Source organism: Eublepharis macularius, chromosome 7 (assembly GCF_028583425.1).
Source record: "Eublepharis macularius isolate TG4126 chromosome 7, MPM_Emac_v1.0, whole genome shotgun sequence".
NCBI lineage: Eukaryota > Metazoa > Chordata > Lepidosauria > Squamata > Eublepharidae > Eublepharis > Eublepharis macularius.
In genome coordinates, this window is record NC_072796.1 from 37,773,901 (window position 1) to 37,791,599 (window position 17,699).

Below are 17,699 nucleotides of genomic sequence, written 5' to 3' on the forward strand. Positions count from 1 at the left end.
CGCAACATAGAACACACACAGAATTCTTATCAGAGTATTGGCTAGCGTGTTGAGAATGCACACCCCTCTCTCTTGGGCTGTGCTTGATTGTTCCCCTTTACTTAACCATGTAAGTGAATGATTGACCCCACTAGAGAAAAGAGCTCCTCACTTAGAGATAGTTTTATAATGAAAGCACCACCTGCCATGGCCTCTGACACCAAGCAGCCATCTCCCACAGATAAGAGTCCCTCAGGGACGTTTGCTTGTGCAGAATTTCTTTGTCCACGTTGTGTGTTTGCAGCATACAAGCCCTCCCTCTAGATACACATTCTTTGTCTCACAAGGACACGCATTTGGTTAATTTTAAAACAAAATGTAAAGTGGCATACTTGAAAGAACAGGTAGATGACCAGGAATAGTGTTTTGCATTGTTTGTAAAAACTACAACAAATAGTTCTGTTTCCAGTCCTGAGTTTCATGGCTGTCTTCTGCAATTGGATGAGGCAGTATGTCTGCATTCCAACTGTGATTCTAAGTCAAAAATTGGCAAGAGGTTACCACCTTCTGACATCAATACAGTTGAGGTGGGATATGGCACAGTTCATAAAGTCATGACAAATAAATATGAAAGGCTAACAAAGTTGTGGTGGAGGCAGGAATGCTGGTTAAAATGAAGCAAAAGTAGGTAGGGGGTTAAAAGGCCTTTAACATGTGGCATAGTTTGGGAAGAAGGTATACATTTGTATTAAAATGCGTATAGCTGTTCTGTAAGTTATCATCTTACTGCATTTTATTGAACGTGTTCTGAAAATTTTAGGTGAAATACGTTTGGTTGAGCCTTAGGAATTGTAGAATGCAGCCGTTTCTAATAACGAAACACTTACTGGGGTGTCCTGCTGGGTGATGTCCAATTCAGCTGTTGTGTCTCATTGCTGAGGCTTAGTTACTTAATCACTTACTACCTGACCTCTTGCTCTGCACTGCGAGATGAGCATCACCTTTCTCCATGACTCTGGGTATATCATTGTACTGTAACCATGTGAAGCCTTTGCTATTCCAGTTGATAGGTTCACATTTGTGCCTAAACTGTGAATGTTGTTATATGCTATAAATATCTCCATAGTATGAGAGCAGAGCTGACCCTGCAGCCTGATATTTCATAGTTTGAATTTCATAGTTTGAAGGCCAACAAAGAGGCCATTTTAATCATGTAAGCTATCCTCCTGTGCAGAATAGAGGTAAAGGTACCTATATTCTGCACAGGAGGATAGCTTACATGATCCTCCTGTGCAGAATATGTCTTGGTTGAATTAGATCATCTATCTTAAAACATATTGCCTTGTCTTGATTATTCTATGTTGTTGTGAAGGCTGCTCCCCCCACCCCATTTCTTCACAGGAAAGGCTGTTCTCTCCCCCTCCCCCTTTCTGTACAGGATCTTGACTCCGGCATTCAATTTGTTTTCTTGAGAATGTTGGCATATGTTTCTATCCCTTATTGTGAAATGTCTGAAAAAGGTATAGAACTCAGAGGGGGAAAGCTTTGGAAAGAGCTTTATGTGGCCAGGATTTCATAGCTTCGGATCAACTGCTCTACAGCTAATGTTGTGTACCGGTTAGAGCAGGAGTCCCCAACCTTTTGAACCTGCAAGTAGGTACCTTTGGAATTCTGACACAGGATGGTAGACAAAGCCACAAAATAGATTCTTCGGGAGGCATAGCCAACCACAAAATTTTTAACAGTAACTCTTCAACATTTCAAGCTGAAACTCTGTTTAACAGGATGCCTTTTTAATTAAAAAATCTTTTCATGCATAACCACAGCTTACCTTCAGTCATGCAGTGAATATCTTTGAGCTGTGGTGGCAGCAGCTGCCAAAGTAACGTTTTTAAAGATCTGTACAGCCAATCAGATCTCCAATGGCCGATCAGGAGCCCTGCTGGGCAAAAGTATCACTTGGCCCCATCCGCTTTCTAAAAATGCTTGGAGAGCACCAGGAGAGGTAACAGTCAATGCTGTGACACTCATTGGCACCTTATTGGGGAACCCTGGGTTAGGTTATCAGACCATTGAGAGACTCGAATTTGAATCCCCATTCAGCCATGGAAGCTTGCTGGCTAAGCTTAAGCCAGTCAAATAAACAATATTTCAGTGGCCCTTTAAAGACTGACAACATTTATTTCAATATGAACTTCCTTGAGCGCAGATGTCAAAGCTCATATTGAAGTCAATGTTGTTAGTCTTCAAGGTGCCACTGGACTTCTGTTTTAGTTTGCTATAACAAGCTAACATGGATACCCCTTTGCACTAGTCTCATTCAGCTCTGAGTGAGAGTGCTATCCCAAACTTGGTCAGACAAGTCAGGGACTGTATAGTTGCTTTGCTCCCAAGGTTCAGGAACTTCCCCGAATTCTGCTGTGACAGTTCACTGAGGCCTTAAAAAATAACTGTTGGAGAGACATTAGCGGACTTCCTTATAATGTCTGGGCTTAGACAAAGAGGATGAAATTTTGAGGCTTGAAAAATCTGAAAAAAGCTTGTTGGAGTGACCTTGGGCCAGTCACCCTCTTTCAGCCTAACCTACCTCACAGGTTAGTTCTTGGGAAGATAAAATGGAGAAGGGATGAATGATACTGAAAGCTGCTTTGGGTTCCCTTTTGAAGAGAAAGGTGGTATATATAGATACGTAAATAAGCAAGGCTTTTTTTCAGCGGGAACACGGTGGAATGGAGTTCCGGCACCTCTTGAAAATGGTCACATGGCCGGTGGCCCTGCCCCCTGATCTCCAGACAGAGGGAAGTTTAGATTGCCCTCTGCGCCGCTGGAGCGGCGTGGAGGGCAATCTAAACAACCCCTCTGTCTGGAGATCAGGGGGTGGGGCCACTGGCCATGTGATCATTTTTGCCAAGAGCAATTTAAACTTTAAAAAACTCCCCCATTGTTCCAACTGGCCCAAAGTGAAATCATTGTGCGGTCCTGAGTGCCACCACTGAGTTCCACCACCTCTTTTCCCAGAAAAAACGCCCTGTAAATAAGTAAATAAAAGGTTTTTGGCTCAGTTTCTGGCTCTGTCCCTGTGGAGATTACAAACTTCCAGTTCTGTGTGGTTGTAAAATTCTGAAATATAGAATGCACTCCAGATCTCTGTAGCATAACATATTTTTCAAACTCAAACTGACAATTCTTGAAGCATAGATGGGAAAGTCAGCAAGTGAAATGTCATGGGCCATGTTGATTTGGAAAAGTGTTTCTCTTTTCAGAAACAAAGGCAATATTTTAAAATTTTGATACCCGTAATGGTTCTCTCACCCTACTATCCCTATCAATGGCTACTGTTTGCTAACAGAGCAACGTTTGTGTTGCTTCCAACATTTTTAATTGTCTTTGTCAGGCTTAGGTTGGGGGAGGGAGTTCATGTTCTAGCACCTACTTCTGTGATATGTTTGTAATGTATATGGGCCGATGTTATAGATTGTTAATTCCCCCTCCTATGCTAATTGGTTAGTGTTTGCCTTCAAGAGTGGCTGTAACAAGAAATATTAAATGTATGCTCTCCCAAATAATAATTCTGTTAATGTCTGTGCTGCTGCAAATACATTTTCTTTGGCAATTTTTATTCAGGGCCTCAGAGATGGCAGAGAGGAGTAGGGGACAAAATTTGAGGTGCTCTGATCATCATGGGAGCAGAGGTGCCCTCATCTAGTTATTTTCATATGATATTTAAGGCTGGGTGGCGTGAGAGGATGCAGAGGGATTCTGGTTTGGAGGCCCATAGTGGGTCTCAGTGGCCCTGTTTTTATCTGTATTACGTTATCATTAAGCAATATGTTAGTACATGTTAGTAGTAGTGTTAATTTCAATGAATGGTGAACTTGGGTTCTGCTGAATTCCAAGTGGGTTTCTGGTACCTACCTTCTCTCTTTTTCAGTTGTGTTTCCAGCACTATTGTAGCCCCTCAGGTTCCTGCCCTGAATTAGAACTTGCCGACCAAAGATTTCTACCACTTATGCACTAAAGAAAGCATAATCCACAACCAGGAAAATGTTAAATGGGACCCCCTAACACACCATCTGTTTAACTTAGGTCTGAAAAAAAAATTGACTTGACTCAAAAGATACAGGCATATAGCTGGTGGATCAAGAACCTTTATTTCCTTTTTTTCTCCTCCTGTACCAGGGGAGCCTTACATGTGCGTCTGTGAGAATATTTGTCATGCTGTGAAGAAACATAGTAGATGCCGAATATAGTGCTGTGTTTTGTGAGAAGGAAACACGTGAGCAAACACGTAGAATCAGAGAGTGTTTACACAAATGACAGCAGCTTGGAGGGAAGTCGACCAGTGTGTTCATTTTCAGCTGGTGAAATGACATGAACTTGGCGCTGGCTTTAGAAATGCCGCAACTCTTCCAAAAACTAAAGGCATTAGCCAATCAAAGATTTAGGCACCCTGGTCATCCTGCAGCAGTGCAGATTCCACTAGATAATACATAATCAGATTGTGGAGGAAATCTAATTTGAAAGGTCTCCTGCAGGCCAAAGGTGGCACAGAGGACGTCGCCAGATTACTTGAGCTACTGCTATGATCATTACTAATAATTCTATATCTTGATGCAGTTCAAGTGCATAAGGAGTATTTGTCTATCATTAATTTGTCTGCCTGATAATTTAACAAGCCGTACCACTGCGGGAGTTTTGCATATTTGGTGCAGAAATAGCTAATTCTTGTGTTACCTGAGCCATTTCATTTCTGCTCCGCTGTGGTCTCATTCCTTGCCGATCAGGTAATAGTGAAATGGGGAGAATACATAGTAGGGCTGGGTGAATGATTACTCCCATTCATACTGGCCTCTCCCAGGGAAATAACAGTTTTGCTCTGGGTAATTGTGCCTTGTGGCCATCCCAGTTCAAATGTTACCACAGCATTGTAAGTTACCAACACATGAAACTTGTAGCTGGCTCTTTTCAGTTGACTATGAGTGTGTGGGGGTGGGTGGGGGGTGCCCCTTCTCCTCTGTACATAAAGCTATGCGTGTACAGGGGTAATCAGTGTTTGAAGTGGGAGAGGGGAAGGAAGCATTGTATCAGGGCTCAAATCGAAGGGGACATTCAGAGGCATTCGAAAACCCATTCGCTGTTCAGTGCAAGGAAGTGGTGTTACTCTAGTAAAACAGAAAAGTCCAGGTGTTCACATGCTATTCAGTTGTTACCATCAAATTAAAAAAATAATAGCAGTTCATTTGTATATTGCTCATCTGGACAGATTAGTAGCCTCCCAGAGTTGGTGATCAAAGTCAGTGTGGTTAGTCTCACAGTTCAGCTGGGGAGCTGGAGCTGAGAGGAATGCCTTACCCAAGGCCACCTGGGGAGGTCATGGCAATAGTGAGATTTGAACCCGTGAAGTGCTGTATTGCAGTTCAATTACTTAACCACTACCCAGATGCCCTGCTCTTGCCTAATATTTCCTGTCAATTACTCCTCTTTCGTTATGGGGGAGAGGTTGTTTCCACATCTTTAACACTTATGGAAGTTGTACACCTACAAAAATGTATGTGGAAAAAGTTGAAATCTATTTATAACATTAATTGTGTATTTGTATGTCCTGATTTTGGTCTGTTGTGCAAGTGGCTTAATAAGTTTTAAATCATGTTGGTATAGTTGCCAGATCTAATAACCAATTATTGTGTTCAGGAATATACAGAATAGTTGGCATTTTTATTGGAAGACCTGACAGGCATTCATTTAAGATCTTGGCCTTCATCCGGCTTCAGAGCTAATTTCCCCTGCCTTCTGTTCTGCTGCCTAATTGTATTTCCTTCTGTTTTTCTTAGGCCAAGGCTGCAAGCACAAAGAAAGTTTGCTCAGTCTCAGCCAAACAGTCCCAGCACAACTCCAATAAAGATAGTGGAGCCATTATTGCCCCCTCCAGCTACACAGATTTCTGACCTCTCCAAACGGAAGCCCAAGACAGAAGATTTCCTTACATTTCTCTGCCTTCGAGGTAAATAAATACATAAGAATTGTTTTGCCTGCAGCATCAGACTGGGGGGAACTAACTTGAAATTCCAAGAGTTGCAGTCCGTATGCCCATTCTTTGCTATTATATTTTCTCCTCTGCCTTCTGAGGGTACCTGTGGTAATAAAGAGTAGCCATTACAAGGGCCATGATCTAGAAATAAACCGGTGGGCAGTAAATGGAATTTTCATTTGTCTAGCTCTTGTTCACTGGAAAAGGCTTTACTTTCTCTGTCATTCCATCTCTCACCTTGTCTCCCTGCATAAGCTGTGTTTGTATTTTAAACTCATGAAACCAACGGCAGAAGTCCTATTGACTTAATAAAGCTCCACTGCACTCTGTAGTACTGATTTGTTTCTGCCAGGCTGCTCTGTAATAAAGTGTGTGTGGGTCACAGTCAACATAACATTCTGGAACCCCACTCTCAGAACTATGTATCCCATGCAGTCTGTCTATATAGAAGACCTGGTTATTCTTCCAAATAAGATTCACTGTTTATTCTGCTGCCATGCAATCATAAATTAATGACCATTTTTTTTCTCGACATTTCTGAAGCACTGAATATTTTAAGGCGCCCAAGGAGTGGTACAGTTACAAACACTGTAACACCACTATTCTTATTTGGCCCAGGCCCTATTCTTGAGCATTTTAAAAATATACACAGTGTTGAATTTTTTTAAGCAACTAACGTTTAATTACAAACAGATATTCATGCACCTCATATCTGGGCAATTGATTTTCTCAGGACTAAACTATAAGAAAAAACTAAAAATCTGTAAGTAGATCTCACAGACTCTTTAACCATATATAACCAGCAGCAACTTGGGAGGGAGGGAGATTTTGATGGCTGCTGTAGCACAAACCAAAGGGGAGGATGAAACATACATTTCCTAAATGTATCATCTCCTAAAACCTTTCTCAGGCTGCTCTTCCCTAGAAAAAGTAGCTGTCCAAATTTGATACATGTGTTTTTGGTTAGCAGGCATATACATGAAGAGCTACTTACTATATTAAAATGTATTTAGCATAACAGATAGCCTTCACTGTTGTAGCTATCGATACAACTAATAAATATGTTAAATAAATGCAATGAAATAAACATTTTCCCTTTTAGCGCAGAAAATAACTTCCAATTATGTTTTCAGTGATTAATCCAAAAGAGTGGTGTTTCTTTCTGTGTATCACAGGTTTAGCATTTGCACTTTTTCCCTTGAGGGAGTGATTTGGATTTTATTTTCTCCTAAACAGATGCTTGCAATTGTTTGTTTTTCTTCCTTTACATGCATTGTCAGCCTTCTTTAAGCTATAGATCTGCCAGGTATGCAGATACAGCTAATTCTACTGTGCATGTTTACAAATAAGCCCTCTTCCCCCTAAAACAAAGAAGACGGAAGTTTTTTTGGATTTGCATAGTACAAGTTGAATCTTAGTACAAATTAATGCAGTCCAGATTAAATATCTTCCTTTTCTACTTAAGACACAATTACTAAAGACCTTCCATGCTAGAGAGGGACTGTTTTTTCTTTACCCACCATCACCGCAAATAACAACCCCCTGCCCCCCCCCATGTCATGGTTTTAACTGCCCTTTCAGTTCCTTCTTTCCTGATTCTAAAGTTCCCTAGGTACCAGTTTCATGTCTTTACTGTGATGCCTGAACCCCTTTTTATAAGTTACTAGCCTAAGCAAGGTGCCTTAGGATCATGTTTCAGAACATAGCCAGCTGGGGGCTTAACTTTACTAGTGCTTGATTTATTAGTTGAAGTAGTATGCAGTACTAATACTAGTATGAAGCAGTGCTAATATGAAGTGGTAACACTCTTTAAATGGGAATGTGAGCATGCTCAGGAGTATCTATTGCCACTGAATCATAGGAAACAAAATTCCTAAAGATCCAAGTTTAATGGATTGAGCATGAGGCCTCTCTTGATAGGGTAAATTTCTTCCACTGGTAGGGTAAATTTAGGTACAGCTGACAGTGGAAACTTAAGGTAGCAAGCAAGGTGATGAAGTGTGATTCAACCTGGGTCTGGATTTAAGTAATCTAATCCTGATCCAATGTTTATAACATCCAGAGTAATGAGTTGGACATTTCTCAACTTGGTTTGTGGGAGTTCCTATCCCTAGATGTAAGTTGCCTATACAATAACTTAATGGAGAAGGTGAAACCTCCTGTGCAATCCTAAACAGAGTTACAGTCTTCTAAGTCCATTGAAGTCAAGGGACTTTGAAGGGTGTGAATCTGTTTGGGATCGCACTGCAAAGCGCATGCGCTTACGGTCATTTTTACTGTGTTGCAGGGAATATCGGGTTTGGGTCTTCTTCATTCTACTTGTGTGAGATTTTTTGCTGATTTCCTCCTCCCACTGTAGGCCTCTTACAGGCCACCAGCCCATAGGAGAAGGATTCCAGCTAGTACAGCAGTCTGCAGCTGGGCAGAGGAAGGGAGAGGGTAGGAGCATTCTGTTCTGTGAGCACCACTGCTACAATATTGAGGGTCTAGCTGATATTAAAGATAATCAGCTAAGTCCCCTTTCCTAGTTATTTATCATAGCGGTATGCAGCTAAAATACCAGGAGATGTATTCTATTTCCAAGGATACTGACAATTCAGTTTTGTGCTTATTTGACATATCACTGCCTTAAAACTTGATGGCCCCCTACCTTGTTTAACCTCTGTAAGGTTTGCAGCTTAAAGCATTGTATCCAAAAGAACAGTACACAAAGAATTCCTTAAGTCCCCCTCCCCATCCCAAAGAGGCCATAATAGCCTCCTTAGTAACACTAGGGTCTGTTTGAGCTCTATTCATATTGGGCTCAGGTTAAACAAAGCTGAATAAGCACATTCCAAAGCAAGCTACAAGTTTACTGAGTCAGTTGTGAAAGGGCTTCTTTAAAATGTGGACATTGGGGAGGGGGGTGCTTTTTATCTGCTTCATGGCCTCAGTTTGTCTGTATGATTCTGAAATGGCGGTGGAGGGGAGTAAACTAACCCTTCCATCCCGAACAATCAGAATTTTATCCCTTCTCCTGAAAATCAGTATACATGATTTGCAGTTCTAAATACTTCAGATTTTACCATTTCCATATGTGAAGTTGCACCCATTTAAAAGCATGAAGCTGTCTCTTTTTATTAGTGGTAATAAACTTAAAATTTAACTGCTTTCAGCTCACAGAATCTGCAAATATGTATTCTGTCTACGAAGTTTTAACCAAGATTTGTATTTGACATTTTTTACCACAATAAAAGATCAGTCTGTGGTGGGCGCAGAGAACTGTTGTTCGTTAAAAAGCTTCAGACAATGATCTGTATTAAAATGCTGCAATAATTGCCTAATTATTCAGTCAAACATAGCTGATTGACTCAAAATACTCTAAACATTTTAATAGTGTAAGGATCTAATTGAACCCAGACCTTAGTCTCTGATTAAGCCCCTGAAACTTCTTAGAATGCCGGAGTTCGGATTTGGAACATACGAAGTTCCTCTGAACATAGGCAGAGTGACTATGCGTCATTAATTAGTAATTTCAGCCATTTCCCGCAGTCCGGTGATTACTATAGCAAGGCTTTCAGTTTGTCGTTTCTTTGCGGAATGACTGGACAAATACATGGAATAGGCCCACCAATGGCTATGCCGCGATGGTTGAGTGGACTCTCCGTATTTGGAAACAGTTTCTCTCTGAATGCTAGCTGCTGTAGTGAAACTGCAGGGGGAAACTTTGGCTTCTGTGCCGTCACTTGTGGGTCTTCTAGCACAACTGGTTGGCTGCAGAATAAAATGTGATGCTGCAGTAGAAGAACTATTGGTCTGATCTAGCAGGGCATTTGTTGTGTTCCCTTTTTCTGCCCTGTGTTGATCCTGTCAAAGAAAACCAGTTCCCGCTTTTGGTTTTATTTTGCACAAGACATGCGTGCCAGTGAAATTAAATGTGGCTATGGTCAAGAAGAAGAAAAAATAGGAAGTTGTTGAAATCTGAAAATTGCAGTAGAATCGCTCTTGTTAGCCGAAAGCTTGGAAATATGCTTTGGGGGCTGAGGCTGTTCCTAGAAAGGCTGCAGGAATGACCGTTCGAAATTAAGGATCGGTTTCTTCCACCTAATCTGTGTGGAGCTTTAAACAGCAAGATTAGTCAAAGTTTTTAAAACGGTTCTTGATTTAAAACACATCCCTTAATTTTTTGTCTTTCTTTTATTAACCTTTATTATAATGTTCTCCATGTTTTATCTTTCTATTCTGTTTTTTTTTTGCAGTATTCTAGTCAAAGTTTCCTTGAGATCTCCAACTTTCCCCCTCTCGTGCCTGTTCTCCCTCCAAGAATAAACAGTCTCTTAAGTTTCCCCCTATTTTCCCCCCCCAGAGAATAAACAATTGTCCCATGGTCTACTGCTTTCACTAGCTGCTTTAAAGGGGAGGGGGGGAGAAGGAATTGGGCTGTATGTCATAGCCATAATGCCAGCCCGTTCATGGTCCACTAGTGATGGAGGGCACATGCTTTGAAGGGCAGTCTGTCTCTCTGCTCCTTGCCTTGCATACAGACTTTTAAATTGACCCACCCAAGCACTTTTGCTGCTTACTGAGGCACCAGTGAACTCTGTCCTCCGTGATTACTTCTACAAGAGCAACAGCGTATGCACAGTTGCTCTTTTCCCCTCGGAGGCTGCAGTGCTGATTCTCATTTACACTGTGGCTCCTTTTACATCATGAGGGCAAATATAAAAGTGGCTTTTAAATGGGTTAAGTTACATTTATGTTGGCACGATGGCCTGCACGTAAATAGAAGTCAGGCCTTATATTCTCAGTACTGAGAGAGAGGCCAGGCAGCCTAGGCAGGATTTTCCATCTATACATAGTCCTGAAATGGGGCCTCTTGTCAGAAGGGGGGGGGGCTAATCCTTCAGAAATGTAGCATTTGGCAAGCCACATATTGACTAGGCCAGGCTTAAGGCCCACATACCTTGACCTGGCTTCATCCTTAAATCATTGTGACGGCTTAAATTGTTTTAGTGTTTCTCAAGCACAGCTGGCTATGTTTAATTGTGAGAAGAAAGATGGGATCAGGAAAAGGAAAGGGGGGGGGCTGGGCAAATAATTCAGAGAAAAGAATCCAATTTTTCAGAAACCAAAGCCCAAATTACACAGAAGGCTCTTGGAGTGAAATGGTTTTTGTCGTGGTTGTAATGTAGCAGTTTGATTTCAGTCCAGATGAAAACAGTTAGTTTGCACTTCAGTAAATATTACAGAAACTCTGCCAGCTATTCCTAAAGAGCAATGAAATCTGCTTTTGGCAAAACAGATGCTGACTATACTCTTGATTCAACTGGTTTTGAGACATAGTTCTTTCAAAAATAAATTTACCGAATTCAAGCTGATAGAATTCTCATCATAGAAAGAAAAAAGTGTCACAGAGATTCAGTTACCAATATTTCTATTTTCTACTCCTTTAGAAACTAAATGAGAAGAGCCTCGTGGCGCAGAGTGGTAAGCTGCAGTACCGCAGCCCTAGCTCTGCTCAGTCCCAACCTGAGTTCAATCCCGGCGGAAGCCGGGTTCAAATAGCTGTCTCAAGGTTGACTCAGCCTTCCATCCTTCTGAGGTTGGTAAAATGAGTACCCAGTTTCCTGGGGGTAAAGTGTAGATGACTGGGGAAGGCAATGGCAAACCACCATGTAAAAAGTCTGCCAAGAAAATGTTGCTATGCGACGTCCCCCATGGGTCAATAATGACTCAGTGCTTGCACAAGGGACTACCTTTACCTAGAAACTAAATGTCATCCTCTCTGACCCACCAAACCAAGGACAAGATTTACCGTATCTAAACAGATTTAAGTAGAATCGTTTGGGGATCTTAATTTCTTAAAATTATATGAATAATCAATAGGAAACAGGTCCCAAAGCCTGGGGATCTATGCAGAAAACACTTGCTTTCCACCCCACACATCTTTTCCACAAGTTTTATAGGAAAAGCAAGCAGGGTCTTCTCCCCTGATGATCTTAGTTGTCGTGGGCAGAGGTGGGTATGCCTTAACCAATGGTCTTCAGCTCATTGGTTGGAACTGTTAGGTGGGATGCAAATCCCTGTAGAGTCCTCATTTCTTTATGATGTTTTTGGAAGACTTGGTAGTAGTGTGCACATGTAGAAAGCAGTCGCCATGCATTTATCCTGTGTTTAGAGACACACTGAGAGGAGCAACAGGATGGTGAGGTAAGATCACTCCTCACTGAAGAGAAATCGCTTATAGCACAAGCAAGTTCAGAGACTTTGGCTCCTTTTCTTTCTGTCACTTGACTTTGATGACTTGTGTGTTCGGACTTGTGTTCAAATGCTGCCGCTTGAGATTGAGTCTTAGGTGTGAAAAGGTTTAAGATTGTTGCCATACACCATGAACAGGGAAGGCTGTGGAAGTACGATGCCCAGAAGACAAACATGAATTTAGTAACTATACTCAAGTTGGTTTGTGAGAACAAGCTCCGGCCAATGTTCCATGGGAAGTATGTTCCCAATCAGGGCTGGCGTGCCCATTGAGGCCAGGTAGGCAGTGGCCTCAGGGCGCGAGGGCACCAGAGGGGGTGTTGGGGGTGGAGGCGTGCACCACGGAGCTGCTGTGTCTGGGCCACAGATGCTGCAACCAGCCAACCTCGTGCTGCTGCCTCTGCCGCCGCCACACGTCCCCAGCCGGGCGCAGCAGCTACGAGCTGCTGCCAGGGTGGCATGCAGAGTGTGGAGCAGCTTCTGCCCGCCACCCCAGCCATCTGCCGGCCAATGCCCCCGGCTTGTGCTGCGTGATGACGTCATTGTGTGATGATGTCATCACGCAGTCCATGGCGTGGGGGGGTGGCCTCAGGTACCAGAAACCCTGGCGCCGGCAGTGTTCCCAATCTAAAGATTTGCCGCCCTTTTTCCTGTCCCTGGTCCTGTCTCTTTAACAGCTGCTTGACACACAGAAATTAACCAGGTACAGATAGATGTATCACTTACAACCATGCCAGGCGAAGTTTGCCTATTAATATTTTTTTGTGCATTGCTGCTATTAAAAGTATAGGAGCAGTTTAAAAGATAGCATTCCTGGACACAAAATGTACAAACTGGTTTTCCTGAGTCCTCATTCTGAGTCACTCTATGGCCATATTTTCATTAGGATTAATATTTGTGTGTAACTGGGTGATCTTTAAATTTGTGTGTAACTGGACGATGAACCCAATTTATTACCAGGTTCTCCAGCCCTACCCAGCAACATGGTATATTTTGGAAGTTCTCAGGATGAAGAAGATGAGGAAGAAGAAGATGAGGAAACAGAAGATGCTAAGGTAGCTTCAAATAATGCTTCATCTTCGTGCCAGTCGACCCCAAGGAAAGGGAAAACACAGAAGCAAGTTCCAAATGGGCATGGTAGGTTCTTGAACATAAAAACTTACTTTGTCTGTACTGTTTGGAGTAGAGGATGTTGGTCAATTCGAATTTATGAAGTTATTAGAGTACCAAACTGAATTATTGGTCCTGCAGTAGTTTGAAATCATCACTGCTTTTCTTGCTATGAAAATGAAATGGCAGCATCTTCCATTGTATCTACCATTTTTACTGGAAATGAAGACAACCTTTAATGTAAGACAAACCTCCTAAAAAAAGAGGCTATACAAAAAAAAAGAAGATGACCCTGAATTTAAAACAACCACTCCTTTAAAAAGGTAGTAATATAAACAAGTTTTCTGTTGAGTAGTAATTCATGGACAATAATCAATACAGACTGGACAAGAAAATAATCACTTCACTTTTTACACCTTTTTGCATTGTAACTCTGTTTCAAACTTTAAAAAGGCAAGAGAGTGGCTTTTTAAAGCCCACCCCCTGCCAGCCAAACTACTAGGAAAAGGCTGAGATAATGACTGACCATCTGGCAGTGCAATCCTAAACAGAATTATACTCTTCTCAGTCCATTGAAATCAGTGGACTTAGAAGAGTGCAGCTGTCCTTGGCAATGCAGTGTTAAACTGCCTCTCCCCAAATTTCCTCTTAACCCCCTGAAGGCTCTTGTCAGTTTCACCTCCCCTTCTAGGAGTTGAAGAGGAAATAAACAAACCCTCTGAAGAGTGATCTTTGCTGGCTCTGTAGAGAGGGGAAATTGACAGAGCCTTCCGATCTCTTTTAAAACTCAGCTTCCAGGTTAACATTGCGACTCCCTTCACGTGAGCATCCTCGTGTAATTCATCTCTTGTAGTTTAGCTCTAAAATGTACACAAACTCATAACAGCTAGAGCTGTTTGTTGTGCTAAGTTGTTGTAAAACCTGTGCGCTTTGAGAGTTTCTCTCTCTTGGGGGGAAAAAAAAGCTGAATTACTAGGCAACTCTTGCCTGAAGCACAAGTGAAGAAGCAAAAGGTGATGTGGAGTAAAATTCTGAGCTTGAAACACGAGTCAGAACTAGTCGAGGAGCAAAGCTACCTCCACTGTTCTTGCCACTGCTTAGCATTTGCCAAGCAAGAAACTGCAGTTTCTAAAATCAGCAAGTCCATCTGACTCCTCCACTCTCTCCTTAAAACTCCAAGTGGCCTGAAAGCAGCCAGACACCGTGTTGCTTTCAGTGGCGCTCCTCTCTGCTGATGGTTGAGTTCTGGTGCTTTCCCCAACACTCTCCATGGGCATATTGAATCACCTTTCATATCAACCCACACCATCTCTACATAGCAGCATTCAGGTGATCTGTATATCCAAGTGGAAGGCAACCCATCCTTTTAAAGCCAGAAAAGTAAAAAAAGTCATCTTCCTTTTGAGTAAATATGTTAAGTTTTCTTAGAGGTTGGGTTCTAGCCATCAATCACAATTTTTTCCTGCCCTTCCTCCTTGGAGGTATATCTAATCCTGTTTAGTACATTCTCATCGTCATCATCATCAACATCGCAATTCCTGGGGATGCCAAAGTCAAAGAAAAAGAACAAGAAAAAATGATTCAATATAGAGATCTGGCAATAGAAACTACCCGACTATGGAAGAAAAATGCAACATTAGTCCCCATTGTCATTGGGGCACTTGGAACCACCTCGAAAAACTTTGCAATTCATATGGAAAAAGTGCAGCTTTCTGACATAACACCTACAGAACTGCAAAAGATGGCGCTACTTGGAACAGCATACATATTACGCCGATATCTGGTTGATACTTAGGTCTCCAGTGGAAACCTATATCAGCTTAGCAAGGCCAATCAATAATATGTGACCTCTGTTTATTGTTGATTGTGTTTTGGATAATTCGAATAAGAATGATAATAATAATAATATACCGCTCTTATAGACAGATTAGTGCCTCACCCAGAGCAGTGAACAAGGTAGTGTTATTATTATCCCCACAATGCAGCTGGGGAGCTGGGGCTAAGAGAAGTGGCTTATCCAAGGCCACCTACTGAGCTCATGGCAGTAGTGGGATTCAAACTAGCAGAGTGCTGATTCACAACCCAGCAACTTAACCACTGTGTCACACACATTCTGATTCAAAGGAGTTCAGCACAACAGACATCGTTCTCTGTCCTCCATTTCATCCACACAACAGCTCTGTAAGTTAGCTGAAAATGGCAACCCAAGATCACCCAGTGAACTTTAATGGCTGACTCGGTATTTGAACCCAAAGCCTGAGAACAAGTTCCACACCATTTTGGCTTGCAGGAGAACAGAGCAAACATGGGTTTATTTTAAAACCTCACATTAATTAAGCTAGTCCATAATAATATTCTATAATTACAATTAGAATAATAATGATGATATTACTCATTCTAGCTGTCTAGGCACATTTTTACTAATTCTCTCTGACTCTTCTCCTTTCTGAACCAGCATTAGCAAGATGTATGTATTGTAAACAGATTTATTTTCATTTCTGATTTGAGCTCTTGTTTTCCTAGTTGCTAGGTTATTACGTTAGCACTGTCACTAATGCAACATTTTTGTTCCTGCAGTATCACATCAATTACTTTCTTGCAAATCAGCAGAGCTGCCTTAGTCACAACATATTTTCTTCACATGGCCTTTGTGTCATATCCAGATAAATTGATCAGCACTTTGTCGCCAGGGCTTGAAAAATGTATTCGGCACTGAGTAGCTTGAAGCCCAAAGCTTTAGCAGCTGGAATGAAAAAATACCTGGCCTATCATACCCCTCCCCCACCCCGAATCATACATATTCTATTGACATTGGCAGCACCTTCACAGTAAATCAATTCTGTGTTCTTTCTCTAGGACCCAGTGATAAATTCTCTTGCATTTCATGCCTCCTCTTGCTTTGCTGTGTCCTGTTAGCTTCTCCTGGCAAAGGGGAGTGTTTCTTTTGCAAGAAGGAAACACCTGCAGTAGGTGTTTCCTTGCCCTTGGTTCTTTACTCCTCCTTACACCAGCTTTCTTTGATTTAGGTTATGAAACCATTTTTCATGCCAAAATTTCAGTTCCATTGTACAAAAGAATTTTGTTTGAACAAGTGCTGGCAATAAATGATGCTTCAAAAGGAAACTCTTTCCATCACCACTCATTTTGCCAAAGTCCCTTTTCCTCCTCACAAAGTTACAAGGAGACATTGCAAAAAATATACTTTCTCTGGTTATGAGATTATTGGAATGAAGTGGACATTTGCTTCCATAACTTCCATTCTTTAATCTTTGCACCAAGAAGTAGGCATAAAATCCATTACAGTGGTCATCCAGTAAAAATGAAATGACATCAAATATGTATCTATTCTCAGACATGTCAAATGTCTAACCCACCTCCCTCCTTCCAGATCTCATCTAAAGGAGGTAAACAAGTTAGCCACCTAATTCTTCCTGAATTATTGTTTAACACAAAGTATAATTTTTAAGTGCAAGACCAGTGGCATAATTGATAGTGATTGCAACATGGCTGGGACCCAAATGCAGGGCGTGATAAATTTTAGTGGTTAGAGTGTTTTCTAAGATAATGCTACGGTTACCATGTGGGAAAGTGCTGGAGCTGGTTTGTGTTTTAAATAATCGCTCAGTGACATTGCTTCATAGCTGCTGATTAGCTCTTTGGTTGTTGCAACCTTAACTAATGATAGTGCTGGAATTCTTATCATTTGTGTGAGTGTGTTTAGATCTTAAGAGCAGAGAAACCACAGAGAAAATAGAATGAACCAGAAATGTCTTGTGTGGGTGTGTGTTGAGACCTTTAGTTGTATCATTGACACTTGTGTGTGTGGGAAAGGGGTGGTATTGTTTTAACTTAACAGCAGCATTTTCTTTCCCCAGCGTTTATTCAGCATGGGGATCTGGTATCTCTCCTATCCTATTGTTAGGGACAATATGCTTACTTTAACACTCTCCAGATCCTCTGCCAAATCTATGCTCTTGTTAGGTCACTGTGAGAGCAATTATAATCAGGTTTACTCAAAATCTTGTTAAGGTCTCTTAAATGGGGCTCAATTTCAGGAAAGTGTCTTAGGATTGCAGTGTGTATGCCTCATACATTGCACGTGTATCACTGCAACTTTGCTATTGTACCTGTGAATTGCAACTTCCAAATGCTGAAGCAATGCAGAGACAGTGTGTAGGCCCAACACAGTGATTACGAATATTGCACATCAGTGTTTATGGGTGACCCTAGCTCTTACGTAGGTTTTGTCTGATAACTAGGCTCCAGTGAATTTACAATAACCTTGTCTTCTGTTTTGGTATAGCTATTTTTATTTCTTTATATCAAGGTAGACATCAAATGTTTT

At 41.6% G+C, this 17,699-nt stretch overlaps 1 protein-coding gene across 1 annotated transcript in view; it reads left to right on the forward strand.

Moving 5' to 3' along the window:
- JARID2 (jumonji and AT-rich interaction domain containing 2) overlaps window positions 1–17,699 on the forward strand; it is a 247,100-nt gene that overhangs the window by 179,287 nt on the left and 50,114 nt on the right. The window contains exons 4-5 of the mRNA XM_054985817.1: window positions 5,811–5,980; window positions 13,205–13,381. Of these exons, the coding sequence (XP_054841792.1) occupies window positions 5,811–5,980; window positions 13,205–13,381 (347 nt within the window). The remainder of the gene's footprint in view (window positions 1–5,810; window positions 5,981–13,204; window positions 13,382–17,699) is intronic.